The 27,445-nt window shown below is 46.2% G+C and overlaps 1 protein-coding gene across 1 annotated transcript in view; it reads right to left on the bottom strand.

The window, feature by feature from the left end:
- The window catches only part of LOC144684050 (chitinase-3-like protein 1), a 33,442-nt gene extending 14,449 nt beyond the window's left edge, over positions 1-18,993 (bottom strand). Inside the window, exons 1-7 of the mRNA XM_078547766.1 lie at positions 18,841-18,993; positions 18,428-18,558; positions 13,595-13,671; positions 8,065-8,097; positions 5,095-5,287; positions 4,807-4,863; positions 1,875-2,040 (exon numbers count right to left, since the gene is read on the bottom strand). Coding sequence (XP_078403892.1) covers positions 1,875-2,040; positions 4,807-4,863; positions 5,095-5,287; positions 8,065-8,097; positions 13,595-13,671; positions 18,428-18,558; positions 18,841-18,993 — 810 coding nt within the window. The remainder of the gene's footprint in view (positions 1-1,874; positions 2,041-4,806; positions 4,864-5,094; positions 5,288-8,064; positions 8,098-13,594; positions 13,672-18,427; positions 18,559-18,840) is intronic.
- Between the last annotated feature and the right edge of the window lie 8,452 nt (positions 18,994-27,445).

Genomic DNA, 27,445 nt, shown 5'->3' with positions numbered 1-27,445 from the left:
TCCCTGTGTGGGTGGGGGTTTAGGGTGAGCGCTCCCTGTGTGGGTGGGGGTTTAGGGTGAGCACTCCCTGTGTGGGTGGGGGTTTAGGGTGAGCGCTCCCTGTGTGGGTGGGGGTTTAGGGTGAGCGCTCCCTGTGTGGGTGGGGGGGTTTAGGGTGAGCGCTCCCTGTGTGGGTGGGGGTTTAGGGTGAGCGCTCCCTGTGTGGGTGGGGGTTTAGGGTGAGCGCTCCCTGTGTGGGTGGGGGTTTAGGGTGAGCGCTCCCTGTGTGGGTGGGGGTTTAGGGTGAGTGCTCCCTGTGTGGGTGGGGGGGTTTAGGGTGAGCGCTCCCTGTGTGGGTGGGGGTTTAGGGTGAGCGCTCCCTGTGTGGGTGGGGGGGTTTAGGGTGAGCGCTCCCTGTGTGGGTGGGGGTTTAGGGTGAGCGCTCCCTGTGTGGGTGGGGGTTTAGGGTGAGCGCTCCCTGTGTGGGTGGGGGGGTTTAGGGTGAGCGCTCCCTGTGTGGGTGGGGGTTTAGGGTGAGCGCTCCCTGTGCGGGTGGGGGTTTAGGGTGAGCGCTCCCTGTGTGGGTGGGGGGGTTTAGGGTGAGCGCTCCCTGTGTGGGTGGGGGGGTTTAGGGTGAGCGCTCCCTGTGTGGGTGGGGGGGTTTAGGGTGAGCGCTCCCTGTGTGGGTGGGGGGGTTTAGGGTGAGCGCTCCCTGTGTGGGTGGGGGTTTAGGGTGAGCGCTCCCTGTGTGGGTGGGGGGGTTTAGGGTGAGCGCTCCCTGTGTGGGTGGGGGGTTTAGGGTGAGTGCTCCCTGTGTGGGTGGGGGGTTTAGGGTGAGTCGGGGCCTGTGTGGGTGGGGGGGTTTAGGGTGAGTGCTCCCTGTGTGGGTGGGGGGTTTAGGGTGAGTCGGGGCCTGTGTGGGTGGGGGGGCTTAGGCCGAGTCGGGGCCTGTGTGGGGGGTTTAGGCCGAGTCGGGGCCTGTGTGGGGGGGTTTAGGCCGAGTCGGGGCCTGTGTGGGGGGTTTAGGCCGAGTCGGGGCCTGTGTGGGTGGGGGGGTTTAGGCTGAGTCGGGGTCTGTGTGGGTGGGGGGGTTTAGGCCGAGTCGGGGTCTGTGTGGGTGGGGGGGTTTAGGCTGAGTCGGGGCCTGTGTGGGGGGTTTAGGCCGAGTCGGGGCCTGTCTGGGGGGTTTAGGGTGAGTCGGGGCCTGTGTGGGGGGTTTAGGCCGAGTCGGGGCCTGTGTGGGGGGTTTAGGCCGAGTCGGGGCCTGTGTGGGGGGTTTAGGCCGAGTCGGGGCCTGTGTGGGGGGTTTAGGCCGAGTCGGGGCCTGTGTGGCGGGTTTAGGCTGAGTCAGGGCCTGTGATCTTTAATGCTTGCGGGCGACAAAACGCAGAAATCTCCCTGAGGCACAGAGCTGACTGGGGAAGATTAGTTTGATTATCAAAAATTTTAATAGAGAAAAAAAAATATTTTGACAAGACCCGTCATGTGACACGAGCTGGGACACGTCGATGAACTTTAATAAAAAATTTTATTCAATTTATAAACACTCCATGAAGCCTCATCCAGCCCGTGATAAATGCGTCGGCCGCCTGGGCTCTTTACCTGCCCCCCAACATTAAGGTTGGACAGGCAGCTCCGTTAAGTATTTTAATTAGTTTGTAAATGGCCTTAACAGGCCTTTGACAGGTCGGCGGGTGCACAGCCGAGTCCGGTGTGGGGCCTCCGAACTGAAAATCAGACTGGAGCACAGTGACGTCGGGACACACGCCCAATGTGACCACGCGTCATTTTACACGTCGGAGAGCGGGACCCGTTCCCATTCAACCACCCGAAGATTCTGGCCTAAATGTTTCTCGAAGATGTTACATTAAAGATGGTAGCTTTAGATGTTTCACCTTGATCAAGATTGTGAAATGCCATTTTTGGTGTGATGAATTGCCTCGATTGGCAGGAAACCTCCAGTCCAGGTCTAAACCGTCAAATCTGTGCTTCCGCAGAAAGATAATTGAAGCATTGATGAATGTTGCTCGAGTTTCCTGTTTGGCTGCCAAGCTGCTAAATCTAATCATCAGAAGAGATTGAAGAGAGAGAAAGCATTAAATCTCAAATCAATAAATCTCCTTTTGAGAATCGGGCCATTATTTCTGGCTAGCACTGTTTCGTTGAACACTTAACAAGCTCATTCTAATCTTCACTCTATGCAGTATAAAGGGTTAACTGCTGGAATATGCTAATGTGTGATGTAGATGACGATGCACCACAAATTGAGAGAGAGAGCAGTTGTAATCTTGCCTAAGAGCTACATGCCTCCTCTGTAATCTGTTTACGAGTTGTACTGATGAACAAGTGTTAAGCAGATACTGGAGGATGTCTGCAGTCAGCATAAGATCCAAGTGTTACGCCTAGAGTCCAAGACAGAAGGACCCACTCTCAGAATATGGTGGAGACACCAATGTAAAAGAGGCAGTGGTGTTATTGGAGGAAGCACAGAGTGAAGCAACCTTTGAAAGCAGGTTGAGAAATTTTGCCTGCAGAAGGAGGCACACAGGAGAGAGGTAACGATGCTCATACCTGGTGAGCAGTCCCTGCCCTTACCCCACCCATTTGACTGCCTCAAGGACCCACAGAGGGGCCAGCAGTGGGAGTTATGGAAATGTCATGTTCTACGGTACTGAGCAGCATCAGGTCTTCGTGAAATAAAGGATAAGCACCAAGTTAGCTTCCTTTTTTATGCAGTAGGTCCAGTAGCAGGTGACATTCTTCTAAGGCAGGGTGTATATGACTTCACTCCAGATTTTGATTCCATTACTAACTCCTTTTTTAATGCACCACACAATCCCGTTACTGAGCAAGCAGTACAAGTACGCAATGTGGCTCAAACTCAGAGTGTCAAATCGGGCTTTAATTGGTTGCAATTCTGAGGCTTTATATGACTCCGTTGACTTGGTAGGCCCACAGGCGGTGAGCCCGCCCACAAGGAAGTCCGCCAAACTGTATAAAAAGGCACGAAAGGTTGTTGGTGTGAGGAAATCGTGCCAGCGTCTCACTCATTATTTATCGTTCAACCAACATGAAGAAAACAGATTGACTGGTCAATGTGCTCTGCACAAACTGGCTATTGTGTTTACTACATTGCAACAGTAACTACAATTCGCACGTACTTCATTGGCTGTAACACATTTAGTATGTCCTGATGTTGTGAAAGGAGGGCCAGAATATTGCTGTCTGTGTGCGGGGGTGGGTCCCTACACGCCAACGCGTAAAATGACGCAAGATGACATCGGGCGTGCGTTCCGACATCATTGCGCATCATTTCGATATTGCGTTCAGCGGGCGTGCGTCAGAGGTGGCTGTGTGACCAGCCGAACTGTCAAAGGCCTATTAAAGCCATTAGGAAAGTAATTTTGCTCATTAACTGTGCTGCCTGTCTAACCTTAAGGTTGGCGGGCAGGCGAAGAGCCCAAGAGGCCTTCATTCCCACAGGCGGGATGAGGTTTCCTGAAGGTTTAATAAAATAATTAAATAATTTTTGCCAATTTCAAAAACATGTCCTGGCTGATGTGACACTGTCACATGAGGGGACATGTTTAAACAATTTTTTAGATCATTTATTGAAAATTTTCATTATCAACGTAATCTCCCTGAGGTAGCTCCGTGCCTCAGGGAGATTGTGCTGAGCACCACCGGCCGTGCGTTACGCTGGGCGGGGCTTAATTGACCCCGCCCATGTAAGATGGCAGTGCGCAGCTGATCACAGGCGGCAATCAGCTCCGCACCTCCCCCGTCCATGCCACTCCCGCCCACTCCCGCCCGACATTGGTAAGATGCAGTCCGAGATTTACAAATACAGGTTATTTCATGGAGAACTCTTAAATCCTGCTATTCTCCTTCCATGTAATGTAAAAGTCAATTATTGCACATTGTCAGTTCAGTACGTGTTCTGTAAATTTCATACAGGTGGAGAGACTATGAAGGAAAAGAAACCCTGTCCATTCATTGCTTGCCACAGGCAGCTTCGAACAGCTTTTCTGTTTGTGTGACACTGTGCAAAATGTCAACAATTCCCTCCGAAATCTGATCCTTTGCATTTTTCTTTGCATGAAGAGTAATCAAACTGTGGATTGGGCTTTGAGGAAAAGTAATGAAGAAATCACTTGTATTTATACAGAGATTTCCACATTCACAGCATTCCGCAAAGTGCTATTTTAAAATGGAGATTCTGTTACAGGGTAAGGCAAGGTGGATATGAAATATTAAAATCTTTTAAGAAGCGATCAGATATAGCAATGTGAAACTTTAAGGCTTTCCTGTATGAATACACTAAGGATGTCCTTCTTCCTCTTTATTGATCTTGTGCAGTTGTGAAATACAATGAAACTGTGGGAGGAAATTCTCCATTAACTAACTGGAATGTCAGTCAGGACAGATGATTCTCCCTGTCCCATCCACATGGTCACTGACAGACGGTGAACACAGATCCCCAGTGATAGAAAATTTGTAATTTCATAATGCCCCTTTGGAGCATCCCAACTTCCCCATTCAGCAGTGGGGAACCAATAATTTTGAGTTCAATTCCTCCTAAAGTCACCATATTTTTGGATTGTCTGCCTGACAGGGCAAGTTACATTTCTCAGCATCTAAAGGGAAATCTGATAAGAAGCCTCGAACTCGATAAGCTAAGTGTCTGTTGCCAGTTCTTTTCCATAATTGAAAATGGCCAATTTAATTTTACCAAAAAAAATCACAGAAATACTTACACTGATATTTACAAACACACGACTCAATAACTTTGGGACTAAAACAAATTGGGGTATTTATAGATTTTACCTGCGTGTTGCAAAATTCCAACCTCTGAACCCTAAAAGTGTTTTCAGATTCTTATTCCTGTTAAGAAAAATTAGAGAAACCATGAGCGTCAGTATTATAGTGAATAAGGTAGGAGCACACTTCATCTACATTTAATTTCTCTACCTATATAAAGAATAAACATCAGTTATGTCAATGATCACTTGGTTACAGAATTCTTTATATAAGCTAACTTGAGAATAATTGTAAATTGTAAAATGGATCTGAAATGTGTAACTAATGCCGCTCAGAGAGAATGATATGACTTACTCATCTTTCAGGTCATTAAAGCTCTTGTACATAGGTTCATCTGCCCATTGAGAGATGTCGTCTGAGGTATTGGCATGGGAATAAATGAGGTGGGTGCACAGGCAAGGGTCAATATTTTCTGGGTAGAACATAATATCTTTAAATCTGTATGGGGACCATTCTAAGTAGTAGCAAAGCAGTGTGTAGGAGGAGACTGAAATGCAAAGAAAGTATTGTAGTTATTTGAAATATTAAAGATAATAAAGGTGACAAAACTGAAAAAAAGGAACACACAACAAACCTTCCTGAATCCTTGGGCCTGATGGGAATAAACATTTGCTGGGGTACTAAGGGAATTTTTACTTTTGTTCACAGGGAAACTTTTGCATTTATCTTCAAAGTAAATTGTTTGTCTTCAATGCTCCTGTCAGAGATTTACGCACAATAAGAGAATTTGGGTTTACATCTCCCACAACCTTTTGTTACTTAATATTAATTTGCATGTTTTAATTTGCACTGAAGATAAATATTTACACCCCCCCCCCAACACCCCCACCCTTATTTAGAGGAACCTGAACAACTGACAGAAACTGGAAAATCTGTTCCCACCTTGCAGGATGGGAGGTGTAAATCCCAGGAGCTGATGGCTAAGAAAACAACCATGTTTGGAAACTGGAAAAGTCACCTGGGCTGTATAAACCTGTCATCCTAATCTGCAAAGATTCTTACCATATCACTCAATTTCCTCTCCCAATACACACGTTTAGGCTGGGATTTTCCATGCCTGTTGGCTTTGGGCGTGTTCATTCAGTGGCGTGAGCGGACAATCTGGTGCGATTCACGATCGTCTGCTCAGCCTGCCAAGTGTGGGCCGCGTAACCAGCCATCGGACGTTGGGAACCTCATTGTAATATAGCAGCATATGGTTATTAGGCCTGTCCACCAGGATCGTCCACCTTGCTGGATCGTTCGTCCACGTCGGTGGGAAAACACGCCGGCTTAGAACACATCTTGACAACCGTCACCAGCAGATGTGGGGATTTTCCTGCCAGGGCTTGGATGGATCAGATATGCTGAGGATGATTATTGAACTGCTCAGAGCACAAAGTAGTTCCAGTCTGGTCACTCACAGGATTTTAACAGGGTCGAGTGAAATAACTATGGGGAAGATTTTGTGCTTTGTGCATAATAGTGACTTGTTGCAAATTGTGCCCAAATTTGTATTAATGTTACGAAATGTTGTTTTCCCCTCAAACCTCTGCTCAGAGTTATTTGCATATTACCAAATGCAAAGGGTATCAGGAACCAGCACAACTGAGCAGTGTTAAGATGTGACTTTTTTATTAAAGGCTTGAAAGAAATATTCCTTGACACATTTATGAATGGGAGGATTGTGGAGTTTGATTACTACAGCTTAAAAACAGTTTATCATTTTAAAATTTGTATTTTAATTATAGTGACAACCCACCACTTTATGATAAGCCTGTTATAAATTACTGAAAATGATTTGTATAAATATACTGAGCAACCTTCTAGTTATATATGGGGTGCAGTGGTCAATTTCCAAGTAAACTAAAAGGTAAATATTCAAAAGGTTTAAACACTTCCTGATTATTGTCCCCACATACACAAAATGTTTGATTTTCCAAGGCTCCTCAAAGACTTGTCAACGAACACAACCCGTGAAAACTCCCAATGGTGATTATTTCATCCTGGGGGTGTGAGCATTATTGTGGCTTGGACTGGATTCGAGCACAATGTTCATTTACTCTGAATATAATTTGTGTGATTCATGTTCCACCATGTGTTACGCTGATTTTGGTTGAATTACACAAATGAAAATGGTGCAACCAAGTGGAAACTCCAGGATATTAGCAAATCCCAGTCATCCAAGTTGATATTCGGTCAATTTGTTTCACTGTTGCTGACAAGACTTAAGGGGGGATCTTCAGCTTTGGGTGATTGTATAAAACAAGTGATATTGATTCAGTCGCCTGTTATATAATCGCTCTTGATTTTCATTGATTTCAATTTTGGCTCAATATTGAAGTTAAATCTCTCTCCTGATTTTCATTCACTTCAATGTTTAAATCAAATTGAAATTCTCAAACTGACATGGTGGGATTTGACCTCACATTCAGCTGGAATTGTATCTAATAAAATACCCACCGCAAGCTGAATTTAACCTGAGCATCGGGGTTCTTGCCCAGCAGCTGTAGAACTGCTGAGAATCCAGCTTTGCTCCCATTTGGCAAGTTCCACTGGGATTAAGTGCCCATCAGGCACCTAATTAGCTGGTGTCGAGCCTTCCCCAGTACTTCGGAGTCCGGGTGCAGAAACCACCCCTGCCAAGAGCTGTCGGTCAATCAGTGATTGGCAACTCCCCCTGATTCGTCAGCGCCACATGGAACAGTGGCTACTGCCAGTACTGCACCCACCAGAGTCCAAGGGTTAAGGATGGACCACAGGTGAATATTGGCGGGATGGGCATTGCAGGAAGGTGATCGATGGCAGGCGAGTGAGGGGATGAGAAGAAAAGGCAGGGGCTAGTCTCAATGCATTCCCCCTTCCTAGTACAGGTCCCTCCATCAGGCACTGAGTGCCTTTGAACGAGGGAAACTTGTAGGTGCCCGCAAGCAACACCAACAGGGTTTGCTTTTCAGTTTCCCCACTTGGCAATGCCCCTGCCTGGCACTGTTTGAATACCAGTGATGGCAGCATCAAGCACTTAAGTGGGCTTTAATGAACCACTTCTAGGCCTCAATTGGAGTCCAGAGAGAAGGCCTTCCACCAGCCTGCCACCTGGAGTTAATCAGATAGAGGCGGGGAGGTGGTGGGGACCCATCCCGCACACTCTGCCCCATTAAATTCCACCCACCCCAGCCTTCAAATTCTCCATTCGTCAGGGCATTAAACTCTGCCCTACAATACCATTCCCTGGACCAATGAAATCTATACTGTGATATCAACTAGAAATGAACAATGACTTACCCAGTGATATGTGCAGTAAGAAGACCAAACTCACTGAAATAAAAATAAATACACTTTTTAAATTTTTTAATCACATTTGGAAAAAAAAATGTATTAACTACCAACAGAACTTTGGTGTTAAAGGATTCTGCACAAACCAAACTAAATTAATATTTTATTTTGATTATTCTCTGGTGTAAAAGTATATTCCAACATCACTGTCGTATGTTCATTGCTATTCAGTTTAATCCACTTCTATGTCGTTGATGGTGATTTCTTTTTCAGATAAATCAACTCCAGAACTGCAGCACATTGTGTGGGTCGACTGTGAGAGTCTAATTGATTTGGAAATATAAAAGTAATTGCTGAAAAGCGGGACATGTTACTGAGGTGTTTCATCTTGTATTTATTGGGACAAACACAAGAATGCCAAATTTCAAAAGATCACAACGATTTATACTACAGGAGGAAAAGGTGCTGATTGGTTGGCAAGTTGACACCGATTGGCTGAGGTGTTGCCATGGAGAAAGCAATGGGGAACTATCAGCTCCCTGAGCTCCAGGATGATTGAAAAAAAGGCGCAAGGCTTGAAAATATTCCATTAGTTTGCAGGGAACAGGTACCTGCATTTGAATATATTTCGATTCTAGCAAGCGTTAATGAGTCACGTTACAAGCTGAGCTGATGATCTTAATTGGTTGTTAATGTCACTATTAGTGCAGTCAGGTTAGCTCAGAAAGTGCTGCCCAATCGGGGAATAATATCCAACAGTAGACACTTGGAGCAGAGTTTTCCAATCCTGCCCATGGCAGGTTTCATTGTTAGCGGGAGCGGAGAACCTAGCGGGAGCCAAAAAAAAGTGACTTCCCACTTGCATGAAAATAATTTGCAATTCTCCCAATGGTGGGTAAATGGTGGGTTGGTATCCCACTGACTGGTGACGTGAACACCATTTGCATTCATTACCATCTCATGAATGCTAAATAAATATGCCTCTCGCCGGAATTATGCGATGCCTTCCAAACTGGCATCACGCCACTGGGAAATCATGCCAGCCTGAATCACATTTGAAAAAGAGTGGTGTGCAGCAGTCAGACTTCACTTTGCTCGCAATGTTAAGATGAGTACAACATTCACTGTCTACCTGAACTGCACCCGTAATGTTGCGACACCACACTGCTGGGGGTGTGGTGTTGAACTGCCCCCAATGGGTGTCTCCATAGTCCTGAGGGACATGACTGTGCAGCAGGACTCAGGCAAGGCTGAACACTCAAACAGCGACCACCATTTCAACTGGGGGTGGGTCGGGGGAGGGGGGTTGGGGATGCAAAGCATAACAGACACACAGGGGCAAAGGGGCAGGGAGGCATTGCAAGGGGTTGGGGAGGAGGGGGAACCATGGCACAGAGGGGAGATCAAGGGGTGGGAAGCTGGACCCCAACAAGGGAGATTGAAACACTGACAAACAAAGGGCTGAAAGGGATACCACTGGTATGAATGAGGGGGGATGCACACAGACTCAGGGGTTTGTTAATGTGGCACACCAGGGATGGATCACACTGAGATTCATGATTTGGGGGAGGGTGGGAAGGGAGAGGGTGTAGTGTTCAGTCATGAGGGCAATAGGGAACTCATTGAATGTCAAAATCCTTGGTCTGCAGCGAGCAGATCGGAGTCAGAGTGTAAAAACAGTCCTGGGAAACACAGTGTGGAGTGAGAGAGTGGAAACAGTGCTGTGTTGCGGACCATGTTACAGGGCTATGCATGGCACAGATGTTGTACTCCCTCTCCATGGAGGGCAATGGCTGTGTGCTCAATTGGGATGAAGCACAGCTTGGCGTGTGTTTTCGCAGTCCATGTCCATTGCCTTGTCTGGCTCTGTGCTGACCTCCAATGAGATGGTCATGATTCTGGGAGGCATCTGCAGCCTCTATCTGGGGAAAACAAAATAAAGGTGGAGGTCGGGGGTGGAGGTGTTCTCCTCTGTAGTTGACCGTGCACACAGCTTCTAGATGTGGAGGACTGAGGTACACATGGGTCACGGGCATGTCAACAGTGATGGGCTCGGGGGGAAGGGTTGGAATGTTGACCACAACAACTATGGGATCCAGTATTACTGGGGGAGGCTGGAAAATAACAGGAGAGAGTTCAACCTGCACATCGGGAGTTCCAGTTAGATTTTTGGGTTTCAGTCATTGAGAGGGGGAGCATCGAAACTGGTCACAAAATAATAGTGCAGAACCACCATCTTGCACACACGGACTAACGGTGCAGTTTAAAATTGAAATATAAGTGCAGAGCAGGGGCCTGAGGCAGTCTGGCAGGATTGCACTGCTGGACTAAGGGGCCCTTTCTGAGGCCCCTGCTCTCTAACTTCTTGGTACCACAAGATTAAAATTCAGTCAGAGTTGAGTGAAAGTAGGATGACGTTGTTAAGAAGATAGCCATTGGAAACCCTGCCCTTTACCATGTTGTAGCAGGGAAATGTAGGAGTCACTGGCTTAACATCACAGTCACAGCATTTCAACATTGACAGACAGGAATGTTAAATTTGGGAATATAGGCAACCATCAAGGAGGCTCAGCTGCTGCGTATGTGTCATCCCAACAATGAAAGGCTTTCTTGTGCTTTGCAGAATTGGTATTGGTAAAGGCCAAAGGGCATCCAGTCATTAATCATGAGTAACTTATTGTAAATCAGTATTTTGCTTTTATGCCAGATCTGAGATTGGAGCAAAAACAGGAAATGCAGGAAAAACACAACAGGTCTAGCAGCGTGTGTGGAGAGAGAAACAGAGTTAACGTTTCGAGCAGCTCTGAAGAAGAGTCATACGGACTCAAGATGTTAACGCTGTTTCTCTCTCCACAGATGCTGCCAGACCTGTTGTGTTTCTCCAGCATTTTCTGTTTTTGTTTCAGATTTCCAGCATCCGCGGTATTTTGCTTTTATCTGAGACTAGAGCACTGAGCTAGGTCAGGTCACGCATGTCATTCAAACCTTCTCCAACCTCTGTGGGATTAAGATATTAAGCATCAGGGATGGCATCTTTGTCACCTCGGTGTGTCTGTTAGTGCCTCAGATACAAGTCTGCATCAGCTACAAGGATAGTAAGGCAGAATCCACTCAAGACCTTTACAGCTGCCTTCAGTTCAAGATTGTGAGCTTCACTATTTTCAACTGTTATTCATTAATCTATTCAATCTATCATTTAAAGAGGAGGACAAAACAATAATGGATCCAGGGCTCAATGCGGCCTTTCTGAGGGTTCTAAGAGAATGGAGGAGAAGAAGGGACCGGCAACACCGAGCATAGCTTCAAAAGGAGGCCCCAGCTGAGGTCCAGGGTTCTGGGGGACCACAGCAACAACATGAGGATCAGGAATGATAGACCCAAGCCATGGAGGTGAGTGGTTAGACCGAGGGTCCACTGAAGAAGACTCTGTTATGTGCAGACAAGCGAGAGACAATGTTCAGCATATCTGCATTTGTCCTGAGTTCTGGGAGATCACATCTGCCACATTCTTTGTGGGGAATTAATGCCCCATGGAGTTGGATGCTATCCCCTGCCAGTGGCATTGAAGGTCATTGCCATGCTCAATTTCTTTGCCTGTGGATCATTTCAGGAATCCACAGGTGCGCTGAGCGGCAACCCCTAGTCCGCCACACATAGATGCATCAAGGAGGTCACAGATTCCCTCTACAGCAAGGCACATTACTATGTGAGGTTTACACTTGATGAAGATAGCCAGGCTGTGAGATTCAATAAGTTTTCAGCCATCTCAGGCTTCCCAAGAGTGCAGGATGCAATCGACTACACGCATGTGACTTTGAGGACTCCATGGCAGTAGCCCCTAATGCTTATTAACCATTAGGGGTTTCATTCCATCAACATTCAACTGGTGCGTGTTCATCGGAAGCACATGATGCATGTTTGTGCCAGGTACCCTGGGAGTTCCCATGGCTCATACAACCTGAGTCACTCCCAGGTGCCTCAAATATTCAAAGCGCCTGAGCATCTGCAGGGATGGCTGCCTGGGGATAAGGTGTATCCACTGAAAAGGTGGCTAATGACGCCTGTACGTCAGCCTGAGAGGGCCTTGGAGGAGAGTTACAATGCAGCTCACACCTCCACACAGTCCCTAATCGAGCAGACCTTTGGTATTCTGAAGATGCGTTTCTGATGTTTGGACCGCTCAGGTGGGGCACTGCAGTACACTCTAGACAGAGCCTCCAACGTCATTGTTGTGTGTTGTGCCCTTCACAACCTGGTGCTGCACAGGGTGATCCCTTGCCAGAGGGAGAAATGGAGGAGGATGAGAGTTCTTCAGAGGATGAAGAGCAGGAGGCCCAGGAAACTGAAGAGGGTGATGAGGGCCAACTTCCACAGGTTGATGCATTGAGGAAGCGTGACATGGAAGAGGTACCCATAACACATAATTGCCACATGATTCCAGGAGGAGTAAAGTGAAAGCAATGGGAGATAGGCACATGTCTCCTGGCCCTCAATGCCATTGCATTGTATTGAAAAGGATGTCCAACCAGTTACATCGAGAACAAGTTCAGCATTCAAGCTTGCACGTCCCAACCTCATGATTGACCTGGCCATGCTCTCTAAGAAGGACAGTGGCGCATTATGTATGCTCATGCTCTGGGAACTAAAATTCGACACAGCAACAAGAATGCTGTGGCAACTTGATGCAGTTGTCATCACATGAATGAGGAACTACAGTGGCCAGTGAGATGAGGACATGGTAGGGGATCTAATCCACCGGTCCAAATCTTGTCCTTTGGCGCTACCACTGAAGAGACACAATTGCTGCTAATCCATCAAGTCTGCTGAGCTGCCCTCACACAATGGTGTGTCGCGAGGAAGAAGGGTTACAAGCGCTTTAGTCACACACTTCCAATAATGCTTTTAATACATCTCCCTGACATCACACAAGGATGCAGAAACTATCTTCAGTGAGGTTGACATGATATGAATGTTAATCTCACAAAGGGAGATGATCACTCAGTGGGAGGATAGCTAAACCTTGCAATAAGAAGATTCATATGCAAATAATATGTGGCAGTTTGACACAACTGAGTGGCTTGCCAGGCATTTAAGAGTCAATCACGTTGCTGTGGGTCTGGAGTCACCTGTAGGCCAGACAAGGTAAGGACGACAGATTTCCTTCCCTAAAGGACATTAGTGAACCAGATGGGTTTTTACAGCAGTCAACAATAGTTTCATGGTCGTCATTAGACTTTTAACTCCAGATTTTTATTGTAATTCCAATTTCACCGTCTGCCATGGTGGCATTCAAATTCGGGCCCCCAGAGCATTTCCCTGGGTCTCTGAATTTCTAGTCCAGTGACAATATGACTGTGCCACCACCTCCCCTAAAAGCAGAGGCAGAAGCAGTCCATGTCCAAATGCAGCAAGACCTGGGCAATATCCAAACTTGGGCTGACAAGTGGCAAGTAACCTTCATTCTACACAAGTGCCAGGCAATGACCATGTGCAACAAGAAAGTATCCAACCATCACCCCTTGATATTCAAAGGAATTACCATCGCTGAATCTCCCACTATTAACATCTTGAGGGTTATCAGTGACCAGAAACTGAACTGGACTATCCACACAAGTACTGTGGCAAAAAGAGCGGATCAGAGGCTAGGAATTCTGTGGCAAATAACTCACCTCCTGACTCCCCAAAACCTGTCCACCATCTACAAGGCAGAAGACAGGAATATGATGGAACACTCTCCACTTGCCTGGATGAGTGCAGCTTCCAGAACATTCCAGAAGCTTGACACCATCCAGGACAAAGCAACCCACTTGACTGGCACCCCATCCACAAACATTCACTCCCTCCACCACCAATGCACAGTAGCAGCAGTGTGTACCATCTACAAGATGCACTGCAGGAACTCACCAAGGCTCCTTAGACAGCATCTTCTAAACCCATGACTCCTTCCACCTGGAAGGAGATGGGGACACACCACCTGGAAGTTCCTCTCCAAGCCACTCAGCACCCTGGCTTGGAAATATTTCATCATTGCATCACTGTTGCTGGGTCAAAATCCTGGAACTCCCTCCCTAACAGCACTGTGGGTGTACTTACACCACATGGACTGCAGCGGTTTAAGAAGTCAGTTCACCCCCACCTTCTCCATGGCCCAATAGGGATGGGCAATAAATGCTGGCCTAGCCAGCGAATCCCACATTCCATGAATGAATAAGAGAAAAAAAGTAATCTCAATGCATTCAGTTGACCAAACTACTCAAATAAACATCAAATGTAGTCACAAAAGTGCAATATTTATACAGTGGTTGCATGCCTGTGACCCAACAGTGATTTCAATATTTCTTATTTTTCCTGACTCTACCACCATGCCTGGATGTAGCCCTGACATCCTCAGCAGAATGGGGCAGCTTGCTGCCTGCTATGTCCTAATGTCTGTGATGATCTTGGTGGATATCCTCTCGTGGCTGGAGGCCTGAAAGTCACCGGCCTGTTAAGGGTCTCCTGCTCAGGGGCAAATACACCCCCATTGACCTGAGCAGCTGGAGTTCATGGGGTCACAGGCAGAGGGGACTCTGAGTGGTTGGACAACTTTGGAGTGTCCAGAGTGGAGGCCCTCCGGTGTCCGGCTGATGCTCATCCTATCTTTGGGTGCCCGAGGGCAACTCCCTGATCCCTTGAGGAGAAGGGGCACCTGGAGGGAGGTCAAGGTTCCTCAACCCCTGTCGCCTAGACACTGATGGTGCACAAGATACACCAGGAGATTGAAAAGGCGTGTAAGAAAGGCAATGTTACAGCGATCATGGGGGATTTCAATATGCAGGTAGACTGGGAAAATCAGGTTGGTAGTGGATCCCAAGAAAAGGAATTTGTGGAATGTCTACGAGATGGCTTTTTGGAGCAGCTTGTGGTGGAGCCCACTAGGGAAAAGGCAATTCTAGATTTAGTGATGTGTAATGAGGCAGATTTGATAAGGGAGCTTAAGGTGAAGGAACCCTTAGGAGGAAGTGACCATAATATGATAGAATTTACCCTGCAATTTGAGAGGAAAAAGCTGGAATCAGATGTAACGGTCTTACAGTTGAATAAAGGCAACTACAGAGACATGAGGGAGGAGCTGGTCAGAATTGACTGGGAGATGAGCCTAGCAGCAAAGACAGTGGAACAGCAATGGCAGGAGTTTCTGGGAGTAATTTGGGAGACACAGCAAAAATGCATCCCTAGGAAAAAGAAGCATAATAAAGGGAGGACAAGGCAACCATGGCTGACAAGGGAAGTCAGGGACAGCATAAAAGCTAAAGAGAAAGCATACAATGCGGTGAAGAGCAGTGAGAAACCAGGGGATTGGGAAGCCTACAAACACCAACAGAGGACAACTAAAAAAGAAATAAGGAGGGAGAAGATTAAATATGAAGGTAAACTAGCCAGTAATATAAAAGAAGATTGCAAGAGTTTTTTGAGATATATAAAGGGTAAGAGAGAGACAAAAGTGGATATTGGGCTGCTGGAAAATGACGCTGGAGAAGTAGTAGTGGGGAACAAAGAAATGGCGGAGGAACTGAATAGGTACTTTGCGTCAGTCTTCACGGTGGAAGACATGAGTAACATCCCCAAAGTTCAAGAGAGTCGGGGGGCAGAGGTGAGTATGGTGGCCATTACCAAGGAGAAGGTGCTAGGAAAACTGAAAGGTCTGAAGGTGGATAAATCACCTGGTCCAGATGGATTACTCCCCAGAGTTCTGAAGGAGATAGCTGAAGAGATAGTGGAGGCGTTAGTGGTGATCTTTCAGGAATCATTGGAGTCAGGGAGGTTCCCAGAGGACTGGAAAATCGCTAATGTAACCCCCCTGATTAAGAAGGGAGTGAGGCAAAAGACGGGAAATTACTGGCCGATTAGCCTGACCTCAGTCGTTGGTAAGATTTTAGTGTCCATTATTAAGGATGAGATTTCAGAATACTTGGAAGTGCATGGTAAAATCGGGCAAAGTCAGCATGGTTTCATCAAGGGGAGGTCATGCCTGACAAATCTGTTAGAATTCTTTGAGGAGGTAATGAGTAGGTTAGACTCGGGAGAGCCAATGGATGTTATCTACTTGGACTTCCAGAAGGCCTTTGACAAGGTGCCGCACAGGAGGCTGCTCAGTAAGATAAGAGCCCATGGTGTTAGAGGCAAGTTACTAGCATGGATAGAAGATTGGCTGTCTGGCAGGAGGCAGAGAGTGGGGATAAGGGGGTCCTTCTCAGGATGGCGGCCGGTGACTAGTGGAGTTCCGCAGGGGTCAGTGTTGGGGCCACAACTTTTCACTTTATACATTAATGATATAGATAAAGGAACTGAGGGCATCCTGGCTAAGTTTGCAGATGACACAAAGATCGGTGGAGGGACAGGTGGTATTGAGGAGGCGGGGATGCTGCAGGAGGATTTGGACAGGTTAGGAGAATGGGCAAAGAAGTGGCAGATGAAATACAACGTGGGGAAATGTGAGGTCATGCACTTTGGTAGGAAGAATAGAGGCATAGACAATTTTCCAAATGGCGAGAGAATTCAGAAATCTGGAGTGCAAAGGGACTTGGGAGTCCTAGTCCAGGATTCTCTTAAGGTTAGCTTGCAGGTTGAGTCAGTAGTTAGGAAGGCAAATGCAATGTTGGCATTTATTTCAAGAGGACTAGAATATAAAAGCAGGGATGTGCTGCTGAGGCTTTATAAGGCTTAGGTCAGACTACATTTAGAATATCGTGAGCAATTTTGGGCCCCGTATCTCAGGAAGGATGTGCTGGCCCTGGAGAGGGTCCAGAGGAGGTTCACGAGAATGATCCCAGGAATGAAAGGCTTAACATATGAGGAACGTTTGAGGACTCTGGGTCTACACTCGATGGAGTTTAGAAGGATGAGGGGGGATCTGATTGAAACTTACAGAATACTGAAAGGCCTGGATAGAGTGGACGTGGGGAAGATGTTTCCATTAGTAGGAGAGACTAGGACCTGAGGGCACAGCCTCAGAGTAAAGGGAAGATCTTTTAGAACAGAGATGAGGAGAAACTTCTTTAGCCAGAGAGTGGTGAATCTATGGAATTCATTGCCACAGAAGGCTGTGGAGGCCAGGTCATTGAGTGTATTTAAGACAGAGATAGATAGGTTCTTGATTGGTAAGGGGATCAAAGGTTACGGGGAGAAGGCAGGAGAATGGGGTTGAGAAACTTATCAGCCATGATTGAATGGCGGAGCAGACTCGATGGGCCGAATGGCCTATTTTCTGCTCCTATGTCTTATGGTCTTATGGTCTTCTGGTGCCCACCAGTGTGGCACCATGGAGTCCAGGGCTGAGTACAAATCCGGAAAAACCTGCTGGACCAAGGTCTTCATAGTGGGTGCCAACCTTTCCATGATGACCTTGAGGGGCTCACATCAGGCAGAACACGGCAGCTTCCTCCATCCTTTGCTCTAGTCCGTTGAGTGACTGCCGAATCTCTGCCTGATGTTCTGCTGCCTGTGGTTATATCTCCAGTATTGAGTTGGCTGCTTCTCACAGAGGCTCATCATCTGACTCAGACTCAACAAGTGGCTGATTGACAGCAGCCCTCAGAGTGCTGGAGACATGGGATGTCCCTGCCTCCAACTGCTGTGGAGATGTTCAGTGAGTTGTTCTCCAGTGGGTGAGGCCAAGCCTAATCTTCAGCTATAGAAACATAGAAACTAGGAGCAGGTCATTTGGCCCTTTGGGCCTGCTCCAACATTCAACATGATCGTGGCTGATCCTCTATTTCCTTCTTAAACATACTCAGTGACTTAGCCTCCGCAGCGTTCTATAGTAGAGAATTCCATAGGTTCACCACCTTCTGAGTGAGAAGTTTCCCCTCATCCAAGTTCTAAATGGTCTACCCCGTACCCTGAGACTGTGACCCCTTGTTCTAAACCACCCCCCAGCCAGAGGAAACATCATCCCTGCATCCGGTCTGTCCACCCCTGTCAGAATTTTAAATGTTTCAATGAGATCCCCTCTAATTCTTCCAAACTCCGTTGAATACAGGCCTATTCGGCCGAGTCTCTCCTCATACGACAATCCTGCCATCTCAGGAATCGGTCTGGTGTGAGGCACCGAGGTGTGTCCCTGTGCTGGTGGAGGGTACAGGTGGGCACAGCGACGGTTCTTCCTCAGAGGCTTCCTCAGGCTCCTTTTCCAAGGTGGTCTGGGGCTTATGTTGTCCCCCACCCCCTCCCTTGTGTGCCTAGGTCTGCTGGTGCCTTTAAGAGAGAGGAGATCATTTGAGTTTATGAGCAGGCAGATTATGAAATTTCATGTCACTCACTCAGATTGTCAGGATGTGATAAACTCATGGAGGGCTCATCCCTCCTAGATTGCTGGGATGATTCATTTTACCCTTCCCCACAGGGGCGATCCCTGTCCCCAGCCAGCTCAGCTGCATCCTCCTCAAGTTTGGTGAGGGGCAGGATGTTGGCTGTCCCTCCTCCAATCTGGGATCTTTCCCTTCTGGTATGGTCCAGCTCGGACTGCATGAAGGGAAAAGAAAGGAATACGATGAGAAGGAAAGGAGCAGAGGGTGGGAAACATGCATGTCCCCTGCGTGTGGAGCCCTCCCCAGAAGGAGCTGAAGATGGAGTGTGAGCAGAATGATAGATGAGTTGGTGGTGATGTGAAAGCATCCATAAGACAATCAGTGATGATATGTGTTTCCCGCTAATACTGTGTAAGAGCCCTGAAGAGAGAAGTCCTTTGAGTACATGATACCATGATGAGAGTTGGACATTGGAGGGGGTTGAAGGTTGACTGACCCTGGCGGATCGGATGAGATCATTCATCTTCTTCCTGCACTGGACGGCGTTCCGGGTGCGGTGGCCAGTTGCGCTGACCTGTCCTGCTATGGCCTCCCAGGCCGGAGAGGCAAGGCTGGTGTACTTCCTGGAGCTCTCCCTGGGATAAAGCATATCCCTAGCTGCTGTACTTTCTGATCAAGGCCTGGAGGGCATCGTGACAGAAGCAGATCACAGCCTTCTTCTTCTGGTTGGCAGACGTATCTGAGGGTCTCCTGGAGATAGCTGGTCTTTAGAGATGGAGATGTATGTGTTCAGGTGGGGTTTAAATTTGGCACCTAGACTATTGACCCCATTAGGTAACATCAGGGCAGACAAATCAGTTCCTGCCCTGCCAGTTGATTTGGAGAGATACTCACTTGTGCATAATTAATGTGTTTCCAAGCAAGGAATCGGGCTGAAATACCCGCCCACTCGGACAGCAGTAGATGAGCCACAGAACCCACCTACAACCACACTTAGTTTCAAAAGCAGCAAAATCCACCCTTTGTTTTGGGTTTTGCCAGTGTGACCTTGTTGTGTACGCCCACAATCTACAAAATACAAGCAACTCAAGGAACTTGCAGTTGGTTCAATCCGCCAATCCCTAGGATGTACTGTTAAATGTGATTCTGTGATTGGCAATTGAGACCCTAACAACCAAATTAAGCTAATGAGTCGCACTCATTACATGACTCACTCACACTTGCTCGAAGTGATAGACATTCATAGGCAGGGATCGGATGCCTGCAAACAAAAGGAACATGGTCAAGCCGTGCACCATTTTTAATATTTCCTGGGAACTTGGGAAGCCCATAGTTCCCCATTGCTCTCTCCATGGCAACTCCTCCATTATTCAGAGTCAACTACACAACCAATCAGCTTCACTCTCTCCTTTAGTTAAAACTTTTGTGGTTGTTTGAAATTTGGTATTTTTGCATTTGTCCTGATGAGTGCAAATGAAAAGTTTCAGTAACATGTCTCTCTTTTCAGCAATATTCAATCTCTCTGATAGCCAGAATCAATATAAGAATCATTTCCTGAGTTTGTGCTGGTGTTGAGAAAACCCACCTACTCCCAGCACACACTGGACAATCACAGGGATGATGTCCACACAGACAGTGGTGCCACATTCTGGAAGAGATGCTAAACTGTTCCATCGTCTGCCTGTTACTGTGGATGTAAACAATCCCATGGCACTGTGTGAACAACAGCCACACGAACAGACAGAAGGTGAAAAACAGATGACCTTCTGATGAAAAGAATCTTCTTGTTACGTGGCCGTTTTTACCACTTTGGTTTAGTTCGATGTGAAAATAATGCAACACCAAATGTACAATACTGACCAGCCAAGAGACGTGCCTTCCCCATCCTAGTGCTTTGAACCTGTTCAGAAACTGGTTTTCAGTTTGCTGGAGTCTTTGACAGTGTGTGCACAAAACCTAATCAAGGATCTGTAGAAGAAAACATAGAAAAGTAAGTAACTTGCAAAGAAACAATGGGTGGAATTTAATGGAGGCCACTGGAGTGGGATTCAGGGTCGGTGGGGGGCGAGCGTGGAATTGTGCAGGACAAGAGTCAGAGTCCCGATACTGGGAAGAGAGAAGTGGATCACACAGGGGGCAGGAGGGCAGTGAGGTGGCACTGCCACATGGGAGCAGCGGGAAGGTAATTCAACTGTTGAGAAGCTCATTAACTGTAATTTACATACCTCTGGCTGGAATTGAAAATAACTTTTCCAATTTAATGCGTGGTGTAGGGGATCCTGTACCTTCAGAAACCCAACTGTTCAAAGCTAGCGAGTGACAGACAGGCTGTCAGACTTTGAGTGGGAGTTCACAGAATCACACAGTGCAGAAGAGGCCCTTCGGCCCATCGAGTCTGCACCGACACGTGAGAAACACCTGACCTACCTACCTACCTAATCCCATTTACCAGCACTTGGCCCATAGCCTTGAATGTTATGACGTGCCAAGTGCTCATCGAGGTACTTTTTAAAGGATGTGAGGCAACCCGCCTCCACCACCCTCCCAGGCAGTGCATTCCAGACCGTCACCACCCTCTGGGTAAAACAGTTTTCCCTCACATCCCCCCCTAAACCTCCTGCCCCTCACCTTGAACTTATACCAAAGTAGAGCTACCTTTCATTGGAGTGCAGTCTTTCATTTGAAGCACAGGGATGGTCAGAGTTATTACAGACGAGAGGGTCAAATGTGAGGATCTGAGAGGCAGAGCTTTAGAGAAAAAGTTCAGCGTAGAAGAGCTGAGGGGCAACTGCTGGACATTCCATCCAAGGGCAGCAGCCAGTGAAGGGAGTGAAATCCAAATATGGGAATCGCCCACCCAGTTCTCCTGGGGCCAAGGGTGCTGGAGAAGAGGCTCAGAGGAAGGGTACACCAGGACCAGAGTCACCACAACCAGTACTGGAGGAGCAGCAGGAGGTATCTTGAGTGCTCTTGTTATCAGCTCGATAATGACTCATGACAAACCATAGCTGGCATTGTACCATTCCTCGGCTTCACTGCGAGGGTAGCCGGAAAGAACCACCTCGGCCTTAACATTATGATAGTGATGAGAACACGGGAGGTTCTAAGGCAATCTTGTGTGCGGTGGGTTGGTCTGACCATTGGGCTCTTTCAGGGACTTGGAAAGATGATGGACAAACCTGCCTCGCAAAAAGAGGAGAGGTTACAGGTGAAATCAGAGTTCAAATATTCTTTAGTCTTTGAGCACTTAGGACTGTGCTGCTCTTGCTGGCTAACAACTGTGGTAGTCTTGACATCTTCTGCTAGATGGAAAAGAGCAAGGACAACGCTGCATATCTGCTCAGAAGAGAGAAAGGCTGATTATGGACAAAGTACATCAGTTCAAAGATTTGTTTGGGGCCATACCTCAGTGGTTCAAGGATCATGCCGATGGCTGGGATTCAGACTCCCCTGCTCCATAAAATGGAGTGTCCATCATTCAAATCCAAAGGCCTTGGAGCCATGGCTCATCACCTGACAGGACTGTCACACTAGCACCTGAATCTAATTTAAAATTAGTGAGATGACCATTTCCTCGGATATCAGCATTGCAACAGGAAGGGCCGCTCTCTTTGATCTTACCCAGGAAGAAAAGCTGTATGCATTCTCAGTTTCTGTCTTGACCTCATGGGTGACCTTTGGGCTGTGCATTGCTGGAGTTTTGACTTGGACAGTTTACTAAGTTTTCCCTGTCTGTGGCTCTGGAGCATTGGGCAGTACTCGAAGGGCACCGACCTATCCTGTGAGGGCAATTTGCACCACAACACTGGCAAGATCACCCTGCTGGGTGATTCAGGAATTGCTTTACTTGACTTAGCTGTTCCCTGCATTTGTATGACTGGATCTGCTGAGGGAGGGACGGTTTCTGCCCCATGAAGTGTTCTCTCCCCTTCGGAAAGCCCTGTAATGTTCACACAGTTAAGACAGTTAACTCGCTGGATTGCCTCATCAGGAGTAAAATCATCTTTAGTTTGCAGGAGGTCAGAGAGTGAATTTCCTGCAACAGCCATCATGGTTCTGCCTCAGACGAACCATATTCACACTTCTCTGTCACCCTGTAGAGATCATTTATGAAGGAGTCGACAGGTTTCACAGGGAGTTGGGCTCTCTTATTAAATTAAAATCCAATATTTTATTGGATTTCAAGTTTCAATAACTGTCGAAGGATTTTAACACATAGTTGAATTTTGCAGATGACTTATTAATAGCTTGCTGTGCAATGATGTTGCCTGCAATTGGCCCAATTGAGGAAAGAAGTGTACTACCTTGTTCTGCTTCTGATTTTTTATATAGACCTCCAGCAGTTCTGTATCTGAAAGGCCTCCACTTCCAATGACTCTGATTCTGTGACTGGTCTGGGCTATGGGTGAATCCCGGTAGAACTGGGAATGTGGAATTGTAATCTATGCTGAGGAATTTTAAAAGTGTGGGTACAGCTCTAAGAGATTAAAGGCTGCCAAATGGCATCACTGTTCTCTGCTGATCAAAGAATCTTTCCGTGCTTCCTGGCATTTGGTAGGCTTTTCTAATGGCAGCAGCTCATTTCTGCTTGAAGAAGAAGGGTCCGCAATGGCGGCATGGGTTGGTTGGCTGTCAGCTTAAGTTAATCAGCGGTGCAGCATTACACGTCAGGAGGCTTAGAAAGGAGCTGTGGGCTTTGCTGGTTCACAAATCGGATGGTCGCAAGGTACCCAAACAAGAGGAAATTATTTTCTTTCTCTCTGAGCTCTGGAGGTCATCCAAGTCCTTCTAACCATTGAAAAGGGACATGCACATTCTGATAGTGACTCCACTCTGTCTAGCTTCAGTCCATCATTATCTTTCCCATGGACACCCTCTTTTGCCTTGCACGATCATTCTTTTTAACATTTAATCACTCTTGCTTTCCACTCTCTCATACTCATTCCCTCTTCTTCTTGTCTCCCGTCTCCTCCCATCTTGCTCTGCCTCTGTACTGTTTAAAACTTGTTACATCTCTAACCTTCACTATGCTTCCTCACAGCCCACTTCCTGTAAGGACCCTATTGTATTCTCCCAGTTTCCTCAAGTCCATTGCGTATGTTCAGACGATCCAACATTCCATATTAGCATTTCCGATATGTCTTTCCATTTGCTCAGGGTCCTCAATTGTATCCGTTCTATTTCACGCTCTTCTGCTCTCACTCGTTTCCCTGCTTCCCAGATTCACAATAGGGCTCCGCTTGACTGCCAAACAGCCTCTGTATTCAGAACATCATTTGGCACCATTTCCCCCACCTCCAGTGTAATGTTCCTACGCGGCTGGAGCTGGGGATTGGGGTTAGTGATGGGCTTCTTTCAAACAGTGCTTCTGAATGAATGACTGAAAAGCGGTTTCTCTGGACTAGCTGGGCTGGAATTCAAATAAAAATGACCTCAACCTTGCAGGCTTTGAGCTCTGCCTGCTGAAGCTGGATTTCCAAGGAGGATGCAATGGAGTCTTAGGCTTGAAAAAAACTTTTACATTTTCTTTTTTACTTCCAGGCTCTTCTGTCTCTGGAGCTTTTCCTGGTGAGTTTTCTCAGTGCCTGTAGCTTCAGTTGAGAGTTCTTTTCAGTTCATAATCTGTTGAAGGTGCCCTTTTACTTAGTTTTTCTGCATTATTGCAAGGATGAGAGTTATCCCGATAACCCTCTGGTCACCATGAAGAATCCTGCTTTAGATACCAGGAAGTAGGCTTTGTAGTCTTGCGTATATTAACAGCAAAACTTCATTAATAGCTTATAATAATTTACATATTTACATTAGAAGGAACAGGCATGAATCTGACTCCATTCTAGGTCTTGATACATCTCTGTCCATCTCTCGGCTGACACTAGCTCTGGGTCATGTGCCTTCTGAAATCACTGTGTGGGCAGTACAATACTCAGTGCCACGTTAACCTTGTGGGTACCAGACACTACTACTACACAAGCCATGCATTTGCTTAAATTTGTCAACAAGTTGTTCTCCCATGTTTAAGAAAAATAGAAATTAGACCCCACAAAACAATCAGATCAGACGCTCTTTACAGGTTTGTTGTTTCAGTGGCGGACGTTTGGAGAGCTTCATAGATTAAATAGTTGGGAGCGTTTGCTGAGATACATGTGACCCATCATGACAGCAAAGCTAAAGCAGTTTATCAATATGCTGCAGCTGAGACTGTACTGCTAAATATTTCCAGTGCTTTATCATATTTATACACAAGACACAGGAGAAGAGCTTAAACGATAACAGTGTGATTGACACAAGCAGTCCGAGGGGAACCGGCGTATAAAAGTGAGTACAAAGTATGTAATTTCATCAGACTAACAATTGATCTATTACATCTTTTAAAATGTTAAGATAATTGTGCAAATCTGTCACTACAGATTGCAGGTTCAGTTTCTGACCTTAGTGTTTAATTCACTTCCAGTCCTCTTCAAGGAATGCCAACCTTGAAGAAGTTTTGCTCTTCTCTCCGTCAGGATTTTCGTATCCACCTCTTCTTGTCGCATCCCCCCCCCCCGCACCCCCCCATTAAACCAGCTTATATTTCACCCCTTTTCCATTTCTCCTTAGTTCTGTTGAAGAGTCATAAGGACTCGAAACGTTAACTGTGTTCCTCTCTGCAGATGCTGCCAGACCTGCTGAGTTTTTCCAGGTATTTTTGTTTTTGTTTTGGATTTCCAGCATCTGCAGTTTTGTGCTTTTATCTCAGTTTCTGACCTGATTGCCATAGTAAATGTCTCTATGGTGGAGCCACATGGACCCATGTTACCTTGTCAATGATTTTTATTTGGTAACCCCAATTGGGAATAATAAGGCTTTAATGTAACATTAACAGAATCGATCATACTCACAGAATTTAAGCAACAATTAACGGAATCAAGATTGAAATTACAGGGTCCCAGTCTCTGGACGGCAGTGCAATATCGCAGGTCTTGTTCAAATCTGCTGTCCTTTGGCCCTTCATTTATATCCTTTGTGTGCATTTCCCTGGATCAGTCAACATGAATTAGCTCCAATTTGTCTAGTTTCAACCAACCATTATCTTACACGACCACTGCCTAGAATGAGGTGCAACCTTCCCCACCAACCAAATGTCGAATCATCCAAACAAAGGTTGTTAAAGGTTAACGAGATTGAGGCCATTCAAATCTATCCAACCATTGAAAAGGTACACCCACATCCTGATCGTGGCTCCACTCTGTCTCGCTTTAGCCAATCATTATCTTGTCCCATTGCCACCCGCTTTTGTCTTGTGTCATCATTCATTTTCCATTTATCCACTCCAGCTTTCCACCCTCGCATACCTAGCCTCCCCTTCCATCTTTCTCTGCCTCTGTACTGCTTAAAACTGGTTACATCTCTAACCTTGACTATACATCCTCACACCCCACTTCCGGTAAGGAGTCTGTTGTATTCTTCCAGCTTCCACTTCTCCATTGCATAGGTTTGGATGATCCAACCTTCCATGCTAGCACTTCTGATGTGTCTTTCCTTTTCCTCAGGGTCCTTAACTGTGTCCATTCTATTTCATACACTTCTCCTCTCACCACTTCCCATCCCTCCCAAAACAACATTGGTGCTCCGCTACAACAAAAACAGAAAATGCTGGAAAAACTCAGCAGGTCTAGCGGCATCAGTGGAGAGAGCAACAGAGTTAATGTTTCAAATCCGCATGACACTTCTTCAGAACAACAATAGTTCTTGTATTCTCTTAATACAAGAGGGTTCCCTCAATAACCCTCTTGTCTATTAAATCAGCCTTCATATTCAAAAGATAATCTGGCATCATTTCCCCCACCTCCTGCTTGATGTTCCTATCAAACACATTTTCTCCTCCACTTTCTGCTCAGTCCTAAATCACACCCAACACCTTCTTGTCAGGAAGATATAACAATGTTATCGGAGTGTATTATAAAATAGTGGCATCTATGTCTATATGTGTCTATGTGTTTGTGTGGGAGACTTAATTGAATTAATGGCAGCTGGTCTGAAGGCTTTGATATGTTAAAAGATAAACCAGGTTTGAAATGTGAAGTAGGTAAACATCGGTGCCAAATGAACATTTGCATTTTTAAATAAACCAGGCCAGATTGATTTCAAAGGAGGGAGTGAAAGGTGTCACCCAGTCAGGTGAAGTTCAGAAACAGTGTGTCTATTTTTCCCAAAGATTACTGATAAAATGAGTACTATGAGAGATTTCTATCATTAGAAAGGTAAAGTCCAAAGACATAGTGAAACAATGGGAGTTTGCATTCAAAAAAATATAAAAGAGAGAAAAGATAAAAGCAAAATACTGCAGATGCTGGAAATCTAGGACAAAAACAAAAATACCTGGAAAAGCTCAGCAGGTCTGACAGCATCTGCGGAGAGGGATACAGTTGACGTTTCGAGTCCATATGGCTCTTCATCAGAACTAAGAAATATAGAAATGAGCTGAAATATAAGCTGGTAGAGGGGGGTGGGACAGGAGGAGCTCGATAGGGGGCCAGTGATAGTTGGAGGCCAAGAAGAGACTGCCAAAGATGCCATAGACAAAAGGACAAAGAGAGAAGGCTGTGTATAAGGGTCAGCATTTTAAAATCTATCAAGTGTGAAAAGCCTTCAGCATCTACACCTCAGGCTGCTGTTTATGAAGAAATGAAGTGAAGGGAACTCACTTCGAATTGGATTATTCAGGGTATCATGTTCCTTTGCCTGGGTCTTTTAAAATCTGTGTGACTTACTGTTGCCTTAGCAAAAGTGTAACTGGGAGTTAGGTTAATTAGGAGATTTAGAAGTTATTATGGTAGTAATTTGTAGACATATGATGTGCTGAAAATCATTTATCTTACTCATAAATGTTTAATCTAGTTTTGTAGAAACCTAAAAGACTTGGTTGTCTTATTACTACTGAATTCAAGGCATGCATCTCGAAATTTATACAAATTGTAAAACAAGTTGTTTCAAGTTTCCCTCTAGGATTTGAACAACTCAGCTCTTCTGTTTTGACTATGGGTCACTTTGTTCGTGAACCAGTTGCACGCTTATTTGTCGGCTGGCAGACACCGAGACCAATATGAAATGTAGCACATTGT

The sequence above is a fragment of the Cetorhinus maximus genome, chromosome 8 (assembly GCF_964194155.1).
Source record: "Cetorhinus maximus chromosome 8, sCetMax3.hap1.1, whole genome shotgun sequence".
In the NCBI taxonomy this organism is placed as follows: domain Eukaryota; kingdom Metazoa; phylum Chordata; class Chondrichthyes; order Lamniformes; family Cetorhinidae; genus Cetorhinus; species Cetorhinus maximus.
The sequence above is the reverse complement of the archived record's forward strand: the minus strand, read 5'-3'. Positions and strand labels throughout refer to the sequence as shown.